This window comes from Lytechinus pictus, chromosome 1 (genome assembly GCF_037042905.1).
Source record: "Lytechinus pictus isolate F3 Inbred chromosome 1, Lp3.0, whole genome shotgun sequence".
NCBI classification, from domain to species: Eukaryota; Metazoa; Echinodermata; class Echinoidea; order Temnopleuroida; family Toxopneustidae; genus Lytechinus; species Lytechinus pictus.
Genome location: NC_087245.1, coordinates 26,550,797 through 26,570,141, shown reverse-complemented (window position 1 = coordinate 26,570,141; position 19,345 = coordinate 26,550,797). Strand labels below are relative to the sequence as shown.

Below are 19,345 nucleotides of genomic sequence, written 5' to 3'. Positions count from 1 at the left end.
ATTTGGCACTTTTCTTCCTAAGTGAATGACGGCCATATAGCTTTGATGATGCATAACATTTTTAGTAAAATGTTTGGTCAAGTTCTTACTGGTTAAAAAAGGTTGTTACGCATTTTATTATGAACCTTGATCATGCATGAAACAAAATAATATAAATTGAAATATTGAATACAATCGACACATACATCAAACATAATCATACATAACTATTGTGTGCCGAGAACAGTATTTTTAGAGGGTTTCGCTTAATTATTTTTATTTTTCATACACGCCAATTAAGTTAATATGGCTCAAGCCATTTTGACACCTTACTTGTGAAAAAGGGTCAATGTTCGGTCAAGCATGAACACAATTTGGTGTTATCTGGTAGAGAACACCTTAGAGCATAATTAATTTTTCATTTTTTCACAAAATCTAACATTTCTTTTTTATTCGCATAATACACTGCATTATTCGCAGTGAGGTAAACAGTGTGGCATTTCATATCTCTCAAATTTAGAAAAAAAAAACATTTATGAAGCGCATAACAATACTATTTAGCGAAAACTACAAGTAAGGGCTTCATTACAACACTTAACATAGAGCTTGCAGCAGACTGACAAGTACTTTCCAAAGTTACGAAATCCCTTAAAGAATGATTTTCTCTCTCATTCCCAGAATTTTTATCTGCATACAAAGCCTTCTCATATTATATACGGATATTCAGCTAACAAGTAATTAACTAAACCGACACTAATGGTATTTACTCAAGCAGCAGCTCATCGGGGTTTATTTCCCCTTTTAATATCCCCGCAACCATCCCATGTAGATCATGTTTGCATATCGTTTGTTCCTCGGGATTCTAAAATTTAATAAGCAATTGCGAGACAATGCTAAAAGCAAGGTATATCGATAAACCATGCGCGGTGATTTAGTGAGATATTGGTGGGAGAGGGGAGACAGGGGGGGGGGTGGGCAGATGACACTCTTCCATAGGCTGCTGTATACGAAATTCAAGGGGGTCACGTCCCCCACTCCCCTGGGATCGCGGCCCCTTTCGAGAAGCTTTTAAAGGTGTGGTGCGTGTGTGGGGGGATGCGCCTATCAATGCCCTGGATTTCTAAACCATGTCCGAATATATTGATTTAAACTCTCCAGACCACCCTCGGAAATTAGAGGCCAGAGTTAGGGGTGATAATTATGTTAGATTTTTTTTCAAAATTTATTTCCGTTTGACCGAAACAAACTTACGTACAAAAGAAAAACATAAATCTTGTTAGATATCGAGTGCTCAAAGCTGATCTTGGTTATTCTTCACAGAGAACCTTTTGATATTTATCTCATCATCATCTCACCTTCTTGTCTATTGCCTCTTTTTAATCAAAACAATGAACAGATTTATTACATATTGACAAACAAAAGATCTCGGTAATGCTTCTATTTTTATTATAATGTGACACTTATCGTGATTTTTACGGGAAGGGCATGGTGATAAACAAGATTTCCGATAGCTTACGAATTTTACGGTTTAAGAAGAAATCAGTATAAGGTAAGAATAATATTTGCTTGTAAACGACATTGTCAACTGAACAATCAGTATATATCAGGCGAGTGAGTAAATAATGAGTTAAGTAGCATCTTAAAAGTATTTTTTACATATGAAAAAATCTCATTGGCATAAAGAATGACATAAAATTTTGACATTAGCAAGCGAACGTATCTTCGGTCTGTTACGTGAGCCTGCCACTAGCGTAAATCCGGTCCGAGCAGGAGGGGGGGGGGGGGGTGATAGCAATATATTGACCTGAAATTTAAAAATTTGGGGGACACCCCTGCAAGGGCTGTGTATACGCGGGATATATAATTTTTGACTTGTACATAATACTACCATATTTCAGTAAAAAGCCTATGACGCTTTTTTTCAATGGCTATATTGTATTGGGTCTGTTGTGATATAAAGTAGTGATTTACAATTGATAAAAAAATATGCGAGCGAGCAAATTTTTAGTAGTTGAAAGACAGAATGGGGTCCAAAAACCTCGTTCAAGAGGTGTGTACGTAACTATCACATCACGGGAAATGCATATGAAGTATATATTGTAAATGTGTACATAATCAGTGGCGTAACAGGCGGGGAGGGGCAGGGGGGCAAGCTGCCCCCCTGGCGGATTTCACTGGGAAAATATAAAAAAACGGGAAAAAAAGAAAAGGGGGAGAAAGAAAGGGAAAGGGGAAGGAAAGGGGAAAAGGAAAGGAGGAAAAGGAAAGGAAAAAGGAAAGGGAAAGTGAAAAGAAAACGAAGAAAAAAATATTTTTAATGGAAGAGGAAGGAAAGCGGGAAAAGGAACGAAAGAACATTTGAGAAAGATCAAATCATTCCGAAATAGGCATATGTAATGCAATAGCATGATGGGAAATAAATTAAAAGGTGACAAAAGGGCAAACAATAGCGGGAAATGAAAGTAGAATGGAATTAGTCAAAAGCTAAATTGGAAAACAAAGAATAGGGACAAGACAAAAAAACTTAATAAAATGACCGGGATGCCGAGGATAGAAAATAAAGAGCGGGAAGAAAGATGGACTGCATACAACATTGTGCTATAAGCTTGCTAAATTTTTTGCAATTAAGCTACTGGGGCTTTGCCCCAGACCCCACGCAGTAGGGGCTCTTCATCTATAACGCCCCCTGTAGGGACCCTTCCTAGATTAAGCTTTACGTTCAATCACTGGCGTACAGGCGCGGGGGGTCTTGGTTTCACACCCAAGAGGAAATAAAAGAAATTATAGGAGACAACGTATAATGAAATGAATGGTAACAATGAAATGTGTTATTTGCTGAATAATGGATATCTATCACATTATTAAAATTTAATTTCAATAGGCATTTTTTTCAGCTCGTTTTGCTCACTGGCGACTTTTTACAAATTTTCCCACATTGCTATGTTTTGCCCCCTCAAAATATTTGGTTCAACTGGGTTGAATAAATGTGTTGTGTAAAAGCTATATGCTATACATACCCGCGATTTGATTAAAAATAGCAGCAATCTGCGAGGTTTAAATGGCTTTTATATCAAGAAGTTCCGGGGGCTCCAGACGGACCCCAACCGCATAGCACTGCCGTTTATGAGTATGGAAGGGTTGGGCCATGGTCCCCAAAAATTCTACAACCAAGAAAAAAAAGGAGGAAAGAAAACCAAAGGAAAAGTGTAGGATATGATTTTATTTACTGAATATAATGTCAAAAAATATCTCAAAGTTGAAAATGTGATTTTAATTCTCGCTCGCTTCGCTCGCTCGGGACTTATATTAAGCAGCTTTTTAGCACTTGCACCATACTTCGCCTCTCGTTTTTTTTTGCTCTTCACGCTACTGCCGCAAAGAATCATGTTTACAGTGGCATACAGACCACAAAAAAAGGAATGGAAACAGATAAGAGTGAAATATATTATTCTCTGGATATCTTGTCAAAATCTATCAAAAAATTGGATTTTTGCATTAAAGATGTCAAAAAATTTTCTCGCTCGCAACTTTTTTTTTTTTTCAAAGATAAATTCGGCCTGATACGCAAAATCTGGCCCTCTCAAAATCGTCGCCTCATTACACCATTACGCCTGTTCATACCATGATATGACCGGAAAATTTTTGGCTCTTGCTCCCCCTGGCCACCGACCCCTGTTACGCCGCTGTACATAATACTAACATCTTCAGCTTAAAGGCCGATTGCGATTTTTATTTTGGCTGTAATAGATTTGTTGGTATATACAGTAAAAATTCTAAATAGTATATGCGAGCAAGCGAAGCGAGTGAGCGAAATTTCAATATTTGGGAGACAAAATGATGAACAAAATCGTCTTTCAAGGGATGTGTTATTATGGGAGAAATCCGGTAAGCGTTGTGAGCGAACCTTGAAAAGGTTGCTTCAGTCGTTTAGAATGATATGCATATTGATGATAAGGGCAAATTATTAAACGTTTAGAAAAAAGGAAAAAGAAATATAAAGAGCAAATCATGGTTAAACAGTCCAGATTTTGTTCAATGAAACTCATTCGTTCACTTGTTAAAGGTGAGGTAAGAGAAGAAAAAAATGGGATCATGATTATCGGGAATAAGGATGTTTTATCAAAATGATATAGGCCATCATAGGCCACAATATTAACATCCATAAACAGGTTTAAAAACGTGGAAATAGCACAATGATGCAAATGAAAAGGAAACTATTGTAGAAAGGAAATATCTTGAATACTCTTTATTTAAGATAATAATGTTCTGGCTCGCGCTTCGCACTCGCATCAATATTATTTTGTTAAGTGAGGTATTCATCATGTTCATGATGGTTACAAAATGCTTAGAATGTCCAGTTTTCACGTTGGAATATCATAAATTTTCAGTTCGAGCTTCGGGCTCGCACTCACTAAATGCAGTCCAGCTTACTTTTTCTGGTCAGTATATTAAAGAATAAATAATTTCTTAGTTAGATACACATCTTTTTTCATGATTACAAAAACTGCTCGGAATGTTTAATTTTCATGTCTTATTACATGAAATGTCCAAAAGTTTGAGCTCGTGATTCACGCTCGCAACACCTCGCAATGATGCCCTTTTAACAGTAAATAGCGCCATAATTGACCAAAAAGCAAGTTTGACAACTTCAGATTTGAAAAAATTTCAAACCGCTCGCTGGCTACGCTCTCTTGCGGAAAAGGTAAATCCTAAATATATGACTTACCATCAGAAATAAGTTCAAGAAGGTTTTGATAAACTTGATTACTGCAAAACACACAACTACTTAACACAGATGATAATTATCATGGTGAAAATATACATTTGCTCGAAAATACCCATTTAGACACATAAGTGCCCTTTTTTGCTCCCCCCTCAAACGAAAATACGTTCCGCCGCCCCTGTCGTACACTAAATTTGAAATATAGGGGTATGCCTCATTTTGGTACAAATAACCCCCCGCTTCCACAAAGATGCCAGGATTATGGCCCCACCCCGCCCCCCATGTTTATGCCAAATGTATTCAATTTCAATTTCAATTTATTTGCTCATAAAAATCCATACAAAAACATACATATACAAAGTATCATATTCACAAAATAGAAAAAAAAAAAACAACAAATAGAAATAAACATTGGATTGACTATGAGAGGGACAGCAAGAAAGGAACAAGCCTTGTGATTAGCTGACCCTATAACATAATAATTATACAAAAACTTCAATAACAAAGATAGAAAAAAAAATCACTAAACTACAACGAAGGGGGGTGCCTATAATGCCTGAATGAAATTTATACAAACAATTATGAATTACTATTTAAAATAAAAACATTTTCCACAGCTCTACTGACAGCCGAGTCAAGAATCTTAAGGAACTCTTCATTTTGTAATAGGTCTTTAATCACTTGGCATGTTACAGCTGCTGTTTGTCTGGTATTCATTGAGCCTGGAGCAGGGGCTTTAATGATGTTTGGATTGTTATATGAAAGTTATAACCATATTCAAGACCATTGGTATCGTACAACTGAAGATGATGATGATGAGGAGGAGGATGATGATGATAATGAAGATGATGGTACCATACAATAAATAAATGGAGTTATAATGACCATACTCTCAGGATGCCACGGATACAGTAAAACATTTGCAATATATAAGGATTTGTCTTGAACCAAATTTTTGTAAGAATATATTGAGCGCGGGAGCGGAGCGACCGCGCGAGGAATTTTGCATTTTTAGAATGCAAAATAGGGCCAATTTAAGCACTTTGACCAAATTTAAAGATGCAGCAGTATTTATAATTTTGTTGATTAAAAAAATATATCGTTTCTGTCTTGAAATGTGTGTGTGTGTGTGGGGGGGGGGGGGGGAGGGTGATTGTACATGTCATCCCCCTCTCCAAAAAGTGGGGGGGGGGGGTATATCCCCCACCCCCTGGGATTTACGCCCGTGGAGCATGAATATTAAACTTTCAAAAGTTTGACCATATTATGTAGAAAATCACTTTCTGGCGTCTTGTCGGCTGTCGGCACTTAACTTCCGGAAAATTAAGTCGACTCCATTCTCATATACAAGTTGGATTCATTTCTATGAAATGCTTTATCGTATTCTATGTTTATTTATCAAATAGTTTTTGTTTTAAGTTCACTAAATTGCCTCCTCAAAGTGACTTTCTAAACATTGGTATGAACTTACGAAACAGCCAGTAATTTCCAATGACACAACCGAGTGTGCCAACACTGCCCCCCCCTTTCTGTCTATTTTTTTTTTCATTTACCATCCATTGTGATATTGAGGATAAATGACATATATATATTTATTTTTAGTATATTCATTCTATGATTCATGCCAAAACACTAAACAATTTTAATGTTACTTTATGACAAAATGTTTTATACGAATTATATGAATGGATTCAGAAGAGAACATTAAATCAATCAATCATTTATTTGCTTTCTCGTTTCCCCTGATGACGGCACGTTCCTACTGACAAATTGTTAACAAGTTAATACAGAATTGTTTACCAACAATGGAAATTCTACTCCAATCAGCCACTTCTCAGCATCAAGAATTTCAGGCTCATTTATCTTAAAATTTTACACCCCCTCCAAAAATAACGAAAAAAAATACAACAGAATAGATTAATAATAGAATTATATTAAAAAATCATATATATATTTCTTTCTTTTTTATTCTTCAATTTTACAAATTTCTTAATTTTTTTAACATGAATTCACACAATATCAATTTGCTATCAAGGAATATATTATCTATATACAGGTTATCTTTATAGAAGAAGGCGTAAGTCCCTAAAAGCAAAAGATTGTGGCTCGTATTGACCATAAATACAATACAGAAATGAATAAGAGCTATTATAACTGACGCACAACATTTCTTAAGTGATCAGGAAGGAAATAAATGTAAAAAAAACCATTGAATTATAAATCATTATTATTGATATAGAAATAAATGTATGGAAGATTGGAGACAGTCTGATATAGAGAGCGTTTTGCTCAGATTTGGTGAAATTGATATTGTACTCAAACTTGAATTAAACAATGATTAGATTCCGAACCGGCTGAGATAAACCTTTTTAACTTTTTAAACTCGGGTCTGTTTTTTCTCTTTTTTTTTAAAGGAAGTTTTTCATTTTTGTGACACTATTTATTATCACCAGAAAGACAAGCGTTGCCCATTATTCTGAGTTTTTATTGTATTCATGAAACTCCGAGAAGCCTTGTAAGATTTCTTGAGAACCGGGCTTTAGACTCTCGAATCTATATATATTCGGGTCGTTTCGATGTCTGACTTTTATATAAACTTACGATGTGGGAGCCAGTGAATTTCGCGGTAAAGTGCGCTCGATTTAATCTGGACATATAAAGGTTACAGGTAGTTTACGATAACAGATCGTGTTGGAATGAAAGCACGATATTGATACCATGTTCGTTATTGAAGAATGAGGTGTATCTGGGAGGTAGATGGAGGTCGCCCCCCCCCCCCTCACACACAAAAAATGCCCCTTCCGTTAAGTCATCCATGCTGTCACTTTATTGTTTTGGTTCATCGAGTAAGACCTGGGGGTTGTTTCATGAAAGTTGTCAGCACTGAGTAAATTGTCAGTGCTGACAATTTTAGTGAAATCCTAAGTTCTGATTGGCTGTGAGGCACTGGCCTCTGACTGTTACTATGGTAACTGTCGGAGAAAGTGAACTTGTCAATGCTGATAACTCTCATGAAACGGTTCGCTGTAGGCCCCTTTTTATTATATTTTTGACATGCATATCAAAAGATTTAAAAAACGTGTGTACGACAAAGACAATATCTTGTTTATGTCTTATTTTACTTTCTTTCTATCCTTTCTATCTGTCTTCCTTTGTTTCTTTCTCTCTTTATTTTCTTTCTTTCATTCTTTCTTTCCTTTTTCCTTTATTTTTTTTCTTTATTTTCCCCTCTCTCTCCCCTTACCCCTCTCCCCCTCTCTCTCTATATCCCTTTCTTTCTTCCTCCCTTTTTTCCATTCTTTATTTCCATCTTTATTTCTATCCCCTTTTTCTTATTTTCTTTCTTTCCTTGCTTCTTTCTCGATCTATTTTAGTTATTCCTTTGTCCCTCTTTTTAACAATCTTACCATACATACCTTATATTGAAAAAACGCAGGGCGGGTAGCCCCCCCCCCCCCCCCTCCTGTCTCTCTGTAGCGCCGCCACTGGTGGCATGTAAGTCAACACGCCCCGTCCAACTCCTGTCGCCCCTCCAACCAACCCTCAGCCCCCGGAAGTTCCAGAATCTGCCTCTGTTGGATATACCGGGCAACGACTGCGGATTAGACACGAGATCGTGTATAAATGGTAAAACTTTTAGCATGGTCGAAACTAGGTTTACTTTTGCGGAAATGGTGAATATCCTACTTTTGTAAACACTGTTTCGTTTATTTTACTCACCGTGAAGAAAATCTTACATAATCCGATCAAGCACAAACAGATGAGTTTGTTTAGCACTACCAATGGTCCATAAAACTTCGTGAACAAGGATGGTGGAAGTAATTGATGAAAACTATACGAATACGAAGATATATAAATGAGAACAACGTTGTTTTTTTCTGCTGGATAATATTTGAATTTTGAATATTGTTTTCTGACAAATGCCTGACCTGCCTATAAACTAGCTGAGATGATGGTATGATGACTAACAGACTAAGAAGTGTTTCTTTTTAGGAATAGTGCCATCGTCATCGAAGTCGGCAGGCAGGAGAAAGAGAATTACCCAACCTTCATCGAGTGCAAGGAATAGAAATTGTGTTTCCATTTTAATGTGGAAATGAGGAAGATTCACATAACACAGGTATTGAGTATTCAAAAGAAGGGTATTGTAGAGGAGATAAAATTTCCCTATTAATACGACATCATTGCGTGTGTCATAATTAATTCAACTATCGTATACGTTTTTGTCTTTAAACGTGTCTTTTATTTCCTCCAAATTTTCAAAGCACTACATTCGTAGACAAAAAGATGTATAATTTTTTCTGAAATGATATAATTCATTTTATTTTTATTTTGTTTTAATAAACCATAATACAGTCGGAGTAATATTGAATAGGCCTATTGTATAATGCATATTCCATGATGAGGAAGAAAGAAAAATGGAAATAACTTAAATATATTACATAAGAAAAAATCAACTGTAAAATCATGAAACTCATTTGCTAATTACTTTTCATGCATCATCCAAACTTCTTTTTCGTTGGGTTTTGGTACTTCTTCTGCTTTACATAGTTTATATTGATTGGTATACCATGTAGACTTATTTTGTTAAGATCTGTCCAGCTGAAGTTGTAAATTTATTGTGAAATTTGGGCATATAAAATAAAGTGATACGAGGTTTGGCCATTTTGAAGCTATTCAGCTGTCCAACTAAAATTTCCTTTCATATAATACCTTTACAACATGCATGGATGTAGTAAACAAAAAATCAAGGGAAAAACCCATGCAAACGAAGAAAAAAAAGCATACCCTTTAAACTGAATATCCAGTTTTGGGACAAAGTTCAAAATAATATCAATAGTTTTTTTTTATATTGCACCCTTTCCCCTTCCATTTCCTTTCTTTTTTCCTAAGCCATGGAACTTTTAAGGTGGAACGAGGGTTGAGATTGGGGGTGGGGCAAACTGCCTTAATCCCACTAGCAGTATACCACATAGTACTACATTATTGGAAACTCAAATGTACGCACACCATTCAGGATTAATCTCTGTCCAATCTACCTTGTTATTCTCTGCCAACATGATAATACAAATAGGAGAAATAAATAGAGAAATTATGTAAAAAACATTGAAAGTTCGATGCGCTCGTTTTAATAATTTAAAGAGGTACTCCGGGCTGAAAATATTTATATCAAATTGAATAGAGTAAAATTCACAGACCAATTAAAATGTTGAAAATGCATGTCATCAAAATCTGATAAATAACGAAGTTATTGCTGAAAACGGTTATTATGTACGTCGTCCCGGGACGTCGTCATGAATATTCGTTATTGTGGGCCGATGATGTTACATCCCCACTTTCATTTATATTGTGTTATTATATGAAAATCCTAATTTTTCATTTTTTCATACATGTGTGAATGATATATCTCCCTTATTAAGAAATGAGTTGCAGCAATGAATATCTGATGTACTAAATCAGTTTTCAATCAAATTTTCTAGTTCTTGGAAGAAAAACTCTGAAGAAACCTAATTTCATAATTATAATATAGTAAAAAAGAACAAATGGGGATATGGCATCATCAGTTTACTAATTGAATATTCATGAAGACATACCTAAAACTGTTTCACCGGAATAATGCAATTTTTTAAAATGTCATAACTTTGTTATCCCTTGTCCGATTTTGATCAAATTTTCAAAATTTTAAAAGTGTATATAAGCATTTTTTAATATAAAAAGGGTTTGACCTCATCTCAGTTATTCCGTGATCAGTGCAAGTTATAGCGCATAATCTTCAATTCCTGAAATTATTTTTTTACATGAAAATTAGTGTAGTCTTGAACATGGTCTACTCAGGACAGAAGATTGTAACTGCCTTCATGTGAAACTACAAAGAATATAAAATTTACATTATTGGTCTAAATTGGGGGGGGGGTGGGCAGGTTTGCATCTTGAATTTACTAATGTTGTTAATATTATTGATAATAAAAATGCCCATAAAGATGACCAGAATTAAGTGATTTATATGAAGATGTATGACGAGGTGAAACTACGTTTTTTTAATGATTGGATATGTGCCATTGGTTATATATTTTTACAAATTAACACTAAAGCAGTTTTTACAAAACAATGGTGTGTTTTTCATAGGAGATCCAACAATTAGGAAACGAATACCTTTGTTTAAATTACCCCCATTGCCCCCGCAAAGATGAGTTTGTAAACATTGCAACGACCTTAGCAAAAACGGTTATTTTACTGCCTAGCTATGCAAGCCGACGACCAAGAATTAAGGTTATCACAACAGAAAGTAAACGGTCTTAAAATAATGTTTAGGAAGAGGGGCCGCGAAAACGGGGGGCTGCAGAGGCTTCAGCCCCCGCACTTTGACTATCTGATTATGATTTTTTTTGCATGGTCAACCCCCCCCCCCCTTTCAAAACCGTTCCGCGGCCTCTGACATGATATTGCATATTCTTTTCAAATGCCTCTCTAATAATATGAATGCAGCACTAATAGACTTCTGTCATGTTATTATTGTGTGAGATCATCTTTACCGCATGTAAATTGTTTTGTTACAGTCATGGGATATATACATTTTTATAAACATGACTGGCAAAATGAAACAATCATGCCTGGTAATTGAGATTATGGATTGTAAGAAAAATAAAATAAAAGTAGAGGCATGGCATCATCAGCCCATCTCCACTTTCAGGAGAGGCGTCAGGGTATATTGATGGAGGGGGGGGGGGCAAGGCAAGACAAGGCAGCAAAAAGGTGACGTCATTTTTTCTTCTTCAATACAATGAGGGGCATTTAAGTATGATATGAATATTCAAATACACATGAATTATACCTCTCTTTTTATGTTTTCTTCCCTTTTCTTTTCTCTTCTGTCTCTTTTCACATACCTTCTTCGGTACTTGAAAATCTCAGAGGGACAGTCGTCCATTGCCCTGCTGTGAGATGAGGACCCAACCTTGTCAGCTTTCATCTCGATAAAACTTACAAATTCCACGTCTAAGTTATTTTCAATTCCATTTAATGACATTTTTTGCGTTTTGCTCATCTTTACCTGATTTTTAGAATTAGTGTCATTTTAAGGTTCGACTTCCCATTTTAAAGAAAATGAATAGATGAGTTATCACAGCTGTGACTTTTCATGCCTAAGTCACATTCGCCGGCCGGTGGCAATAAATCGGGGGTAATCGGTAATAGCCGGTTGGGTGAGAGATTTTTTTAACATCGATCCTTAGCACATCGCCGTCACAAATGCCATCGTGCGGAGGCCGTCCACACACCAGCCGGGGAGGCAGCGATTAAGGGCCGGACATCGACGGGACTTCCAATACCAATCCCCGATTAATCCAACAGTGCTCGTGCGAAAGCCGGATGAAGATTATTGGTAGATGTATCCGGACATCGTACGATGCCTAGGAGATTGTCGGCCGGTGTACTTTCCCTCTTGGCATTTTTTTTTGTCATGTAGTGCACAAAATAACGCGCTGAAAGTTGTAAATGCAAAATGACGCGGTTTATAAAGGCCCTGATGCATCTGTGATCACTAGCAGATGTCAATCACATGCATTGGCCATATATCAATCAAACATCGATGCATACCGGTCGGAATCGGCCGGTTAGTGGCTAATGTCCGGACAGACATCGGTCGACTAATCGGCCGATGTCTGTCCGTTCATGGCTGGCCATCAGACGATACTTAAACGATGTGTCAAGAATGGATGGGCGACTAGAAAGATCGGTAGAGACATCCGAAAAAAAAAATAACTCCCACTTATCTTTGTCCGATCATCCCTCCGATGCTACCTAAGAGCCCCGGCCATCGTACGATGACCAAGGGTGCCCAGCCGGCAACCAGTCCAGAATGGCCATAAAACACATCGCAAGCACGTCGTAAACCTAATCGGACTTGAACGTGACCGAGGTATTAGTTGGGCACCAGTCCTGGTCGTCTTGCTTGCTCTGTCTCCCAATCAATAATGACGCCACCTATGGGCAACAGTGACTACAATTATAGCAATACTAATCATACTAATAGTTGGCAGAATGCAAAAGAGCTGCGTACACATAATTAGCGAATAATTATCATCTTTGATAATTAGAGTAAAATAAAGGAAAATGATGTGTCCTAGGATTACGTCATAATAAGCAATTATTGTACACCTAATTTGCAATAATTTCATTGACCGTATGTCGTGTTTCACTTATCTAATCTTCTTGCATTACTCGTGATGTCCAAATCATTTAGTTTGTTGGGTGACAGGCCTAGTTCTATGTGCATTAGCTGAAGCGCCCCCCCCCTCCGATAAAAGATGGCGACATTGTTCAACAATTTCAAATCGGAAATAATACATTTCAGTAAAATGCTGCGAATCGAAATGTTTCATAATAATCTCCAATCTCTATCATAATCAGATAAAATTGACATTGATATAGGTTATTCTCAGGATTCAAAATTCTTTTTTTTAAATCTCACGTTGGAGAAATATATATGGTTTCGGACAGCAATAATTCTTAGGCAATGTGATACTGATTACATAATATTTTTACACTTTGAATTGTCATCATCCCCATGAATTTACAGAAGGGAATATATATATTGTTAATCGTAAAATAGCCTTAAAAACTGACATGCTGAAGCTTTTCGACATGCACTCATCGGAGTAAAATCGAATGAAAGACTAAAACACTAGAGCAAAACAATATAAATGTATAATAGAACCGTAACCAGACAATGGACGCTAAATGGCGAGCCGTGATTGGCTGTCAAGCAAATATATATATTAAACATTTTAAAGGCTAGCAAAATTCAACTGATTTGGACGGCACGAAAAAGGAGACGATTGATCGAAATATTTTTCATTCAACTCTTCCATTTAAACACCCATGATTATTTCATTATAACAAACTCTCCTTTCAAGGTAATTTATATCCGTCTCTTTCATGTTTTCATTTTCAGAGCTAGACAATTAAGGACGATGGCATATCCATTCGACCAAGAAATCAGTGCTTCATCAGTGGTTGGTGCCCGAGCTGTGAGTCTTCATCAATCGAGTATCAAGGAACAACGCAAACTTGAGGAGAATCTTCAATCATTGTCCAAAGAAATGCGATCCCGAATGAACCAACTAGACTCGGAGACGAGTGAAATGCGTCGCCACGCCGTCCGGATGTTTGACTCCGTACGACGAAAAGAACACCAGAGAATGACGCAGTCGCGTCAAGAAATAGCCAACCTACACTCATCGGGAAGTTCAGATGATATAACCAATCTCTTCTCGGGACCTTCTTCGCGAGCAAATTCTGCTGGACGTTTGAAAACGGCGCAGTTACCGCGTCGCCCAAGTAAATCAAGCGATGGGGCGCCGTCACAGGTATCACTTAGCCGGTGCTACTCGTCACCAGCGTCCATTGATAAAGTCGGTCCAAATTTTGATGTGGAGCTAGCAACAGAACCGAAAGGTGATTTCAGTGATGAAAGTATTGCCGCAGACGCAGCTTCGATTCCAGTCACAGACCTGCCAAACTTCTGCACCGGACGAGAACTTGGAATGATTGGGGAAATGGTGACCAATGAAGATGTGAACGAGGACAATGACAACACTGTCTTGGACCATAAACCAAACCACTCAAGAGTTGAGTCGTCACCACATTTACTTAGAAGGCATTCGCAGACTAATTTGAATCTGAGGTCGACATCGCATATCGGGGACGAGCGTGCGAAACTAATGACGAGACGTCGACGCACTTCGGACATCGTTAAACCAGTGACCACTTCACCTGGGATGAGACCTTCCAGACGGCATAGCTCTCACGAGCCTGCCTTCTTGACAAACACAACGGGAACTCGTAGCAACCAAGAGCTTTTACTGCATCGTACATCATCAGTTAACTTGCCTCCTCTACGACACCCATCATACATGGGACGTCGTAGTGTCCAGTCTGACAGTCAAATCATGTCTCCACCTTTGTCTCCGAACGAATCACCGCGCAGCGTCGTCGGTGCTCGTCACAACCAAAATGCGTCATTTCGACGCGCATCTCACACCGAATCCTCTCCGTGTATCATGAAACAAACCTTTGCCTCGACACCTAGGCGGAGCGTGTCACAAGTAGTTGGTGAGCTGGTACACATCGAGGAAATCCGACGTCATTCCAGAGGTACTTCCTTGCAGGATGGTGTTCGCAAAGCTCGAGGAGCGTTGCAAAGCAAATCATTCCCGTTCAACAGCACACAAAGGGCTGATGTTGCTTGTACGTCCATGTCCAAGACACAATCCCTGGGGGATATATTTGATGAACTTAAAGACTGCCGATATTTACGGATCTCAAACCAAGACTCTACAGCTTAAAGATAAAGATATAGACTGTACGTGTTCCTCAGGAATCCATAAAGCTTAAAGATTTAATCAATTAGATTGAAAAAAAACTACAAAGGCTTCAAGGAAACATGATTAATACAGTGTAAATCCACTTTTTTATGTATAGTAATGCCTAGTTAGAGGTCAAGTCCACTTCAGAATGTTGATTTGAATTAACAGAGAAAAATCAGACAAGCATAATACTGAAAATTTCATCAAAATCGGATGTAAAATGAAAAGGTTATGATATTTTAAAGTTTCGCTTATTTTTCACAAAATAGTTATATGCACAATTTAGTCACATGCAAATGAGAGAATCGATGTCATTCACTCACTATTTCTTTTGTTTTGTATTGTTTGAATCATACAATATTTCAATTTTTACAGATTTGAAAATAAGGACAAACTTGACTGAACCACATAATGTTTAACAATGGTAATTCCACATGTTCAGGGTGAAATAAAAACTTTGTTTCACAGGACAATGAGGAGAAAATTAGAATATTTCATATAATAAAATACAAAAGAAAAAGTGAGTGAGTGATGTCATCACTTCCCCCATTTGCATACCGACCGGGATGTGCATATAATAATTATGTGAAATTAAGCGAAACTTCAAAATGTCATAATTTTCTTATTTTACATCCGATTTTGATGAAATTTTCAGTGTTATGCTCGTAAGATTTTTCTCTTTTTATTCAAATCAACTTTTTGTTGGGGGGACTTGTCCTTAATCACTCCACTGACCGTACGCAGCGAATTAGACAAAGTGTTACCTTGAAGTTACTTTGATGGTCACATCTTCACGACGAGGGTGTACAGATGAGTGTGGCAGTAATAAGGAGGCTCTTAGAGCCCATTTAAAAACCCAATTGTGTTGAAGATGAACCAATGGGAAGAAAAGAAAAGGAAAGTATAGACGAAGAGGGCGTAGATCAGGCGACAATTTACGGTATACGAAATTACGTTTGATGAAAAAAATTGTACATAGGATTTGTTATTCCGAGATTCTTTAAACCGGAAATGAAATAAGGTTCGTTATTCCGAATGTTCGTATATATCCAAATGTGTTTTTTTTTATTCCGAAAAGGAAATGAGGTAAGTCGATATGAAAACAATATTTAAAAATCATCATTTTGAATTTTAATATTTGAAGTCGCTATTCTAAATGTTCGATAGTCAGGCAAAGAAGACTTTCACAGGGGCCGCGGAACGGTATTGAAAGTGGATGGGGACTGAGCAAAAAGTGGGGGAGGGGGCTGACCATACGTTTTTTTTGTACACGGTTATGGCAAAAAGTGCGGGGGCTAAAGGCCGCAGCCCCCCCCCCCCGTTTCCTCGGCCCCTGTTTTTTATTCATACTTACTAATCTAATTTCATTTTCGTTTGAACGTACCTCCGGAATAACGAGTCTTATTATTCATTGCAGGATAACAGCCCTTCGGATTATTATTTTATTTTAACTCTTATACGATTAATCAACCTCTTGCCATTCGCGTTTATCGGAATCATGAAACTGTGGATTTTCTCATGAACGAATCCCAACTTATGAACTTCATTATTGGTCTCTCAAAAAATCGTAATAATGACCCTTATCAGGGGCCGCGGAACGATTTTGAAAGTGGGGGCTGAGACAAAAGTGGGGGGGGGGGCTGGCCATGAAAAAAAATCACATCAGGTTGTTATTTTTTTTTAAAGTGGGGGCTGAAGCCCACACGCCCCCTCCCCCGCTTCCGCGGCTCCTGCTTATTTCGTTTTCGAATCAACCAAGCTTCGGAATATCGAAACTTATTTCATCGTCGGAATAAAAATCTTCGGATTATATCGAACCTCCAGACGATTCGAGCTTTCTGTATAATGAACCTTTGGAATAAGGAGCTGCATTAATACAATATATAGACGATGTATTTCGTTGAGATGATGGCGTGGAAATGTTGGCGCTATTGCCGTTTGATAGTATCGGCTGTAATCATGGTAATTGCATGAATCATTTTAGCATTTGTGATAGGGTCCATGATTTTAGTGAAGCCATTATCACCAATTGATATTCTCAATAGCTTAGACGTGAAATATAATGAAGTTGTCATTACATTCATTACATAGATATACTTGTTAATTGTGATCTATAGAAAAGTACATAAAAAGTATTGTTTCATGAAATTATGCAGATCTATATACGTTTATGAATAAAACCGGACCTTTATTTCACAAGTATATAACAATCAGTTGTTTTTGGATTATTCATACAGCGTGACCCAAATGTCTTTCTTATATAGAATACGTAATATTTTACAAATTCAATTTGTTTTCGAAATATAATTTATTGAGAAACCTCAATTTATGAAGCAGTTTCTGTGAAAATTTATAATTTCTTGGTTCATCTTTCATTGGTTTTGATAACAGGTTGCTTACAATCCATTCCAAGTATGATAATGGGAAATACACATCGATGGAAATTAAATAGTAAAAGCCAACGCCTGTTTCAATTTCACTTCTGTTTCAACAACAGGATTTATATCTTCGTTATCAATTTGCTATTAAGGTACCAATGCTATAATTGAATTATTTGAATAGGAAATTTATGATTTTGCTTCCATTTGTAAAGGTCGTTTTCTCAAATTGTAACGCAGTTTCGGTTTTACCGTCAATGTCTCTCAGCTTATTTTGCTTCTACACCTTACTTTCTTCCTGATTGGTGCACCGATTCCCCATCCATCAGTCATCAAACAAATTTAAGGGTTACACCGGGCTGAAAATAATCACACCTAAATAGATAAGGAAAATTCATCGAGCAAAAAAAAAAATGACAATATCAAAATCTGATAGTCAATAACGTAGTTACGGGGGCGTCGCGGTCTAGTGGTTATACAACTCTCGTCTTTCAATCAGAGGGTCGTTGGTTCGATTCCAAGCTATGGCGTGTTTTCCTTCAGCGAGAAATTTACCCACATTGTGCTGCCCTCGACCCAGGTGAGGTGAATGGGTACCCGGTAGGATTTATTCCTTGACGCTTCAGCGCCCGTATGGCGGCTCAGCTACAGCAGGGGTAACAATATAATGATACCAAGTATCAAAGCGCAGTATAATAACTGCACTATAAATGGACATAATTATTATTATTCAGGGGCCGCAAAAACGGGGGGGGGGGGGCTGGGAGGGGGTTTCAGCCCCCACTATTTTTCAAAACCGTGTACAAAAACGTAAAAATGACCATATGATTGTGATTTTTTGCATGGTCAGCCCCCCCCCCCCCCCCCCACTTTGAAAACCATTCCGCGGCCCCTGTTATTGAATTTTAGGCTGGTGATGCCATGTTCCCACGTTCCTTTCTCTTATGTTATCATGCAAAATCATTAGTATTAATGCATGTATTTAATCCTTGTAACAAAATAAGTTGCAGCAATGATTATCTTACACATATTAAATCAGAAATCAATCCACTTTGCTTCTCATTCTTGGGGGACCAAGTTGGAATGAAATATAAGTTCATATAATAAAATTCCTGGCAAAAGAAATAAGTGGAGATATTACATATTCAGTTTTCTTAATGCATATTAATAAAGACATGCATGGAATTGTTTAAACGAAATAATGCCTAATTGTTAAATGTTAGAACTTTGTTATTCCTTATTCGATTTTTATGAAATTTTCAGTTTTTTGTTTTTTCTAATTTTACTTGGTCTTATTATTGAAGTATTAAAGTACTCCTTTCGTGCTGGCTATGTCTTGCCCTTCTGAACATGCTCAAGGTTATGATTTTATGTGCGGTTAGATCAGGGAAATTTTCCTGGTCAGATTCTGAATGTCCAAAGGAGGTTGATATGATAGACAGTGCAGAACATACAGCTGCACGTACTGCAAGAAAATCTGGAATGGGCCGAAAGCATCACTGTTGCACAATACATGTAGACTGTGCATTCAAACGCGATACCTTTTTTTATGCGACATAATATAGGGGAGGGGTCGGGACCGCGCGCATCGCCCCTAGCCTGGATCCGACTATGCCTCGTGTTTGTGTGTACAAGCATGGGCGGAAAATCTCTCCCCGAAGGTAGGGGGGGGGGGGCAAGGGGCGGATCCAGCTCCCGCCAATAGGGGGGGGGGGCAAATTTTTTCACCTATATTCTCCCCGATCGGCCGCTCAAAGTTGATTTTTGTTTGTTTCTTTGAAGGGGTTGTCCCAGTGGCGTAATGAGCAAAAAAGTTTGAGGGGGCTTGATACGGCGTATTATGTAAAATTAATAAGAAGTTGCGAGCGAAGCGAGCGAGCAAAAATGTCAAAGTGTTC

The 19,345-nt window shown here is 37.5% G+C and overlaps 1 protein-coding gene across 1 annotated transcript; it reads left to right on the top strand.

Moving 5' to 3' along the window:
- The first annotated feature begins 8,249 nt into the window (after window positions 1-8,249).
- Window positions 8,250-17,268, top strand: LOC129273957 (uncharacterized). The gene is made up of 2 exons (XM_064105395.1): window positions 8,250-8,822; window positions 13,656-17,268. The coding sequence occupies exon 2, from the start codon at window positions 13,675-13,677 to the stop codon at window positions 15,046-15,048; it is 1,374 nt and encodes a 457-aa protein (XP_063961465.1). The 5' UTR covers window positions 8,250-8,822; window positions 13,656-13,674; the 3' UTR covers window positions 15,049-17,268.
- Window positions 17,269-19,345: the final 2,077 nt, after the last annotated feature.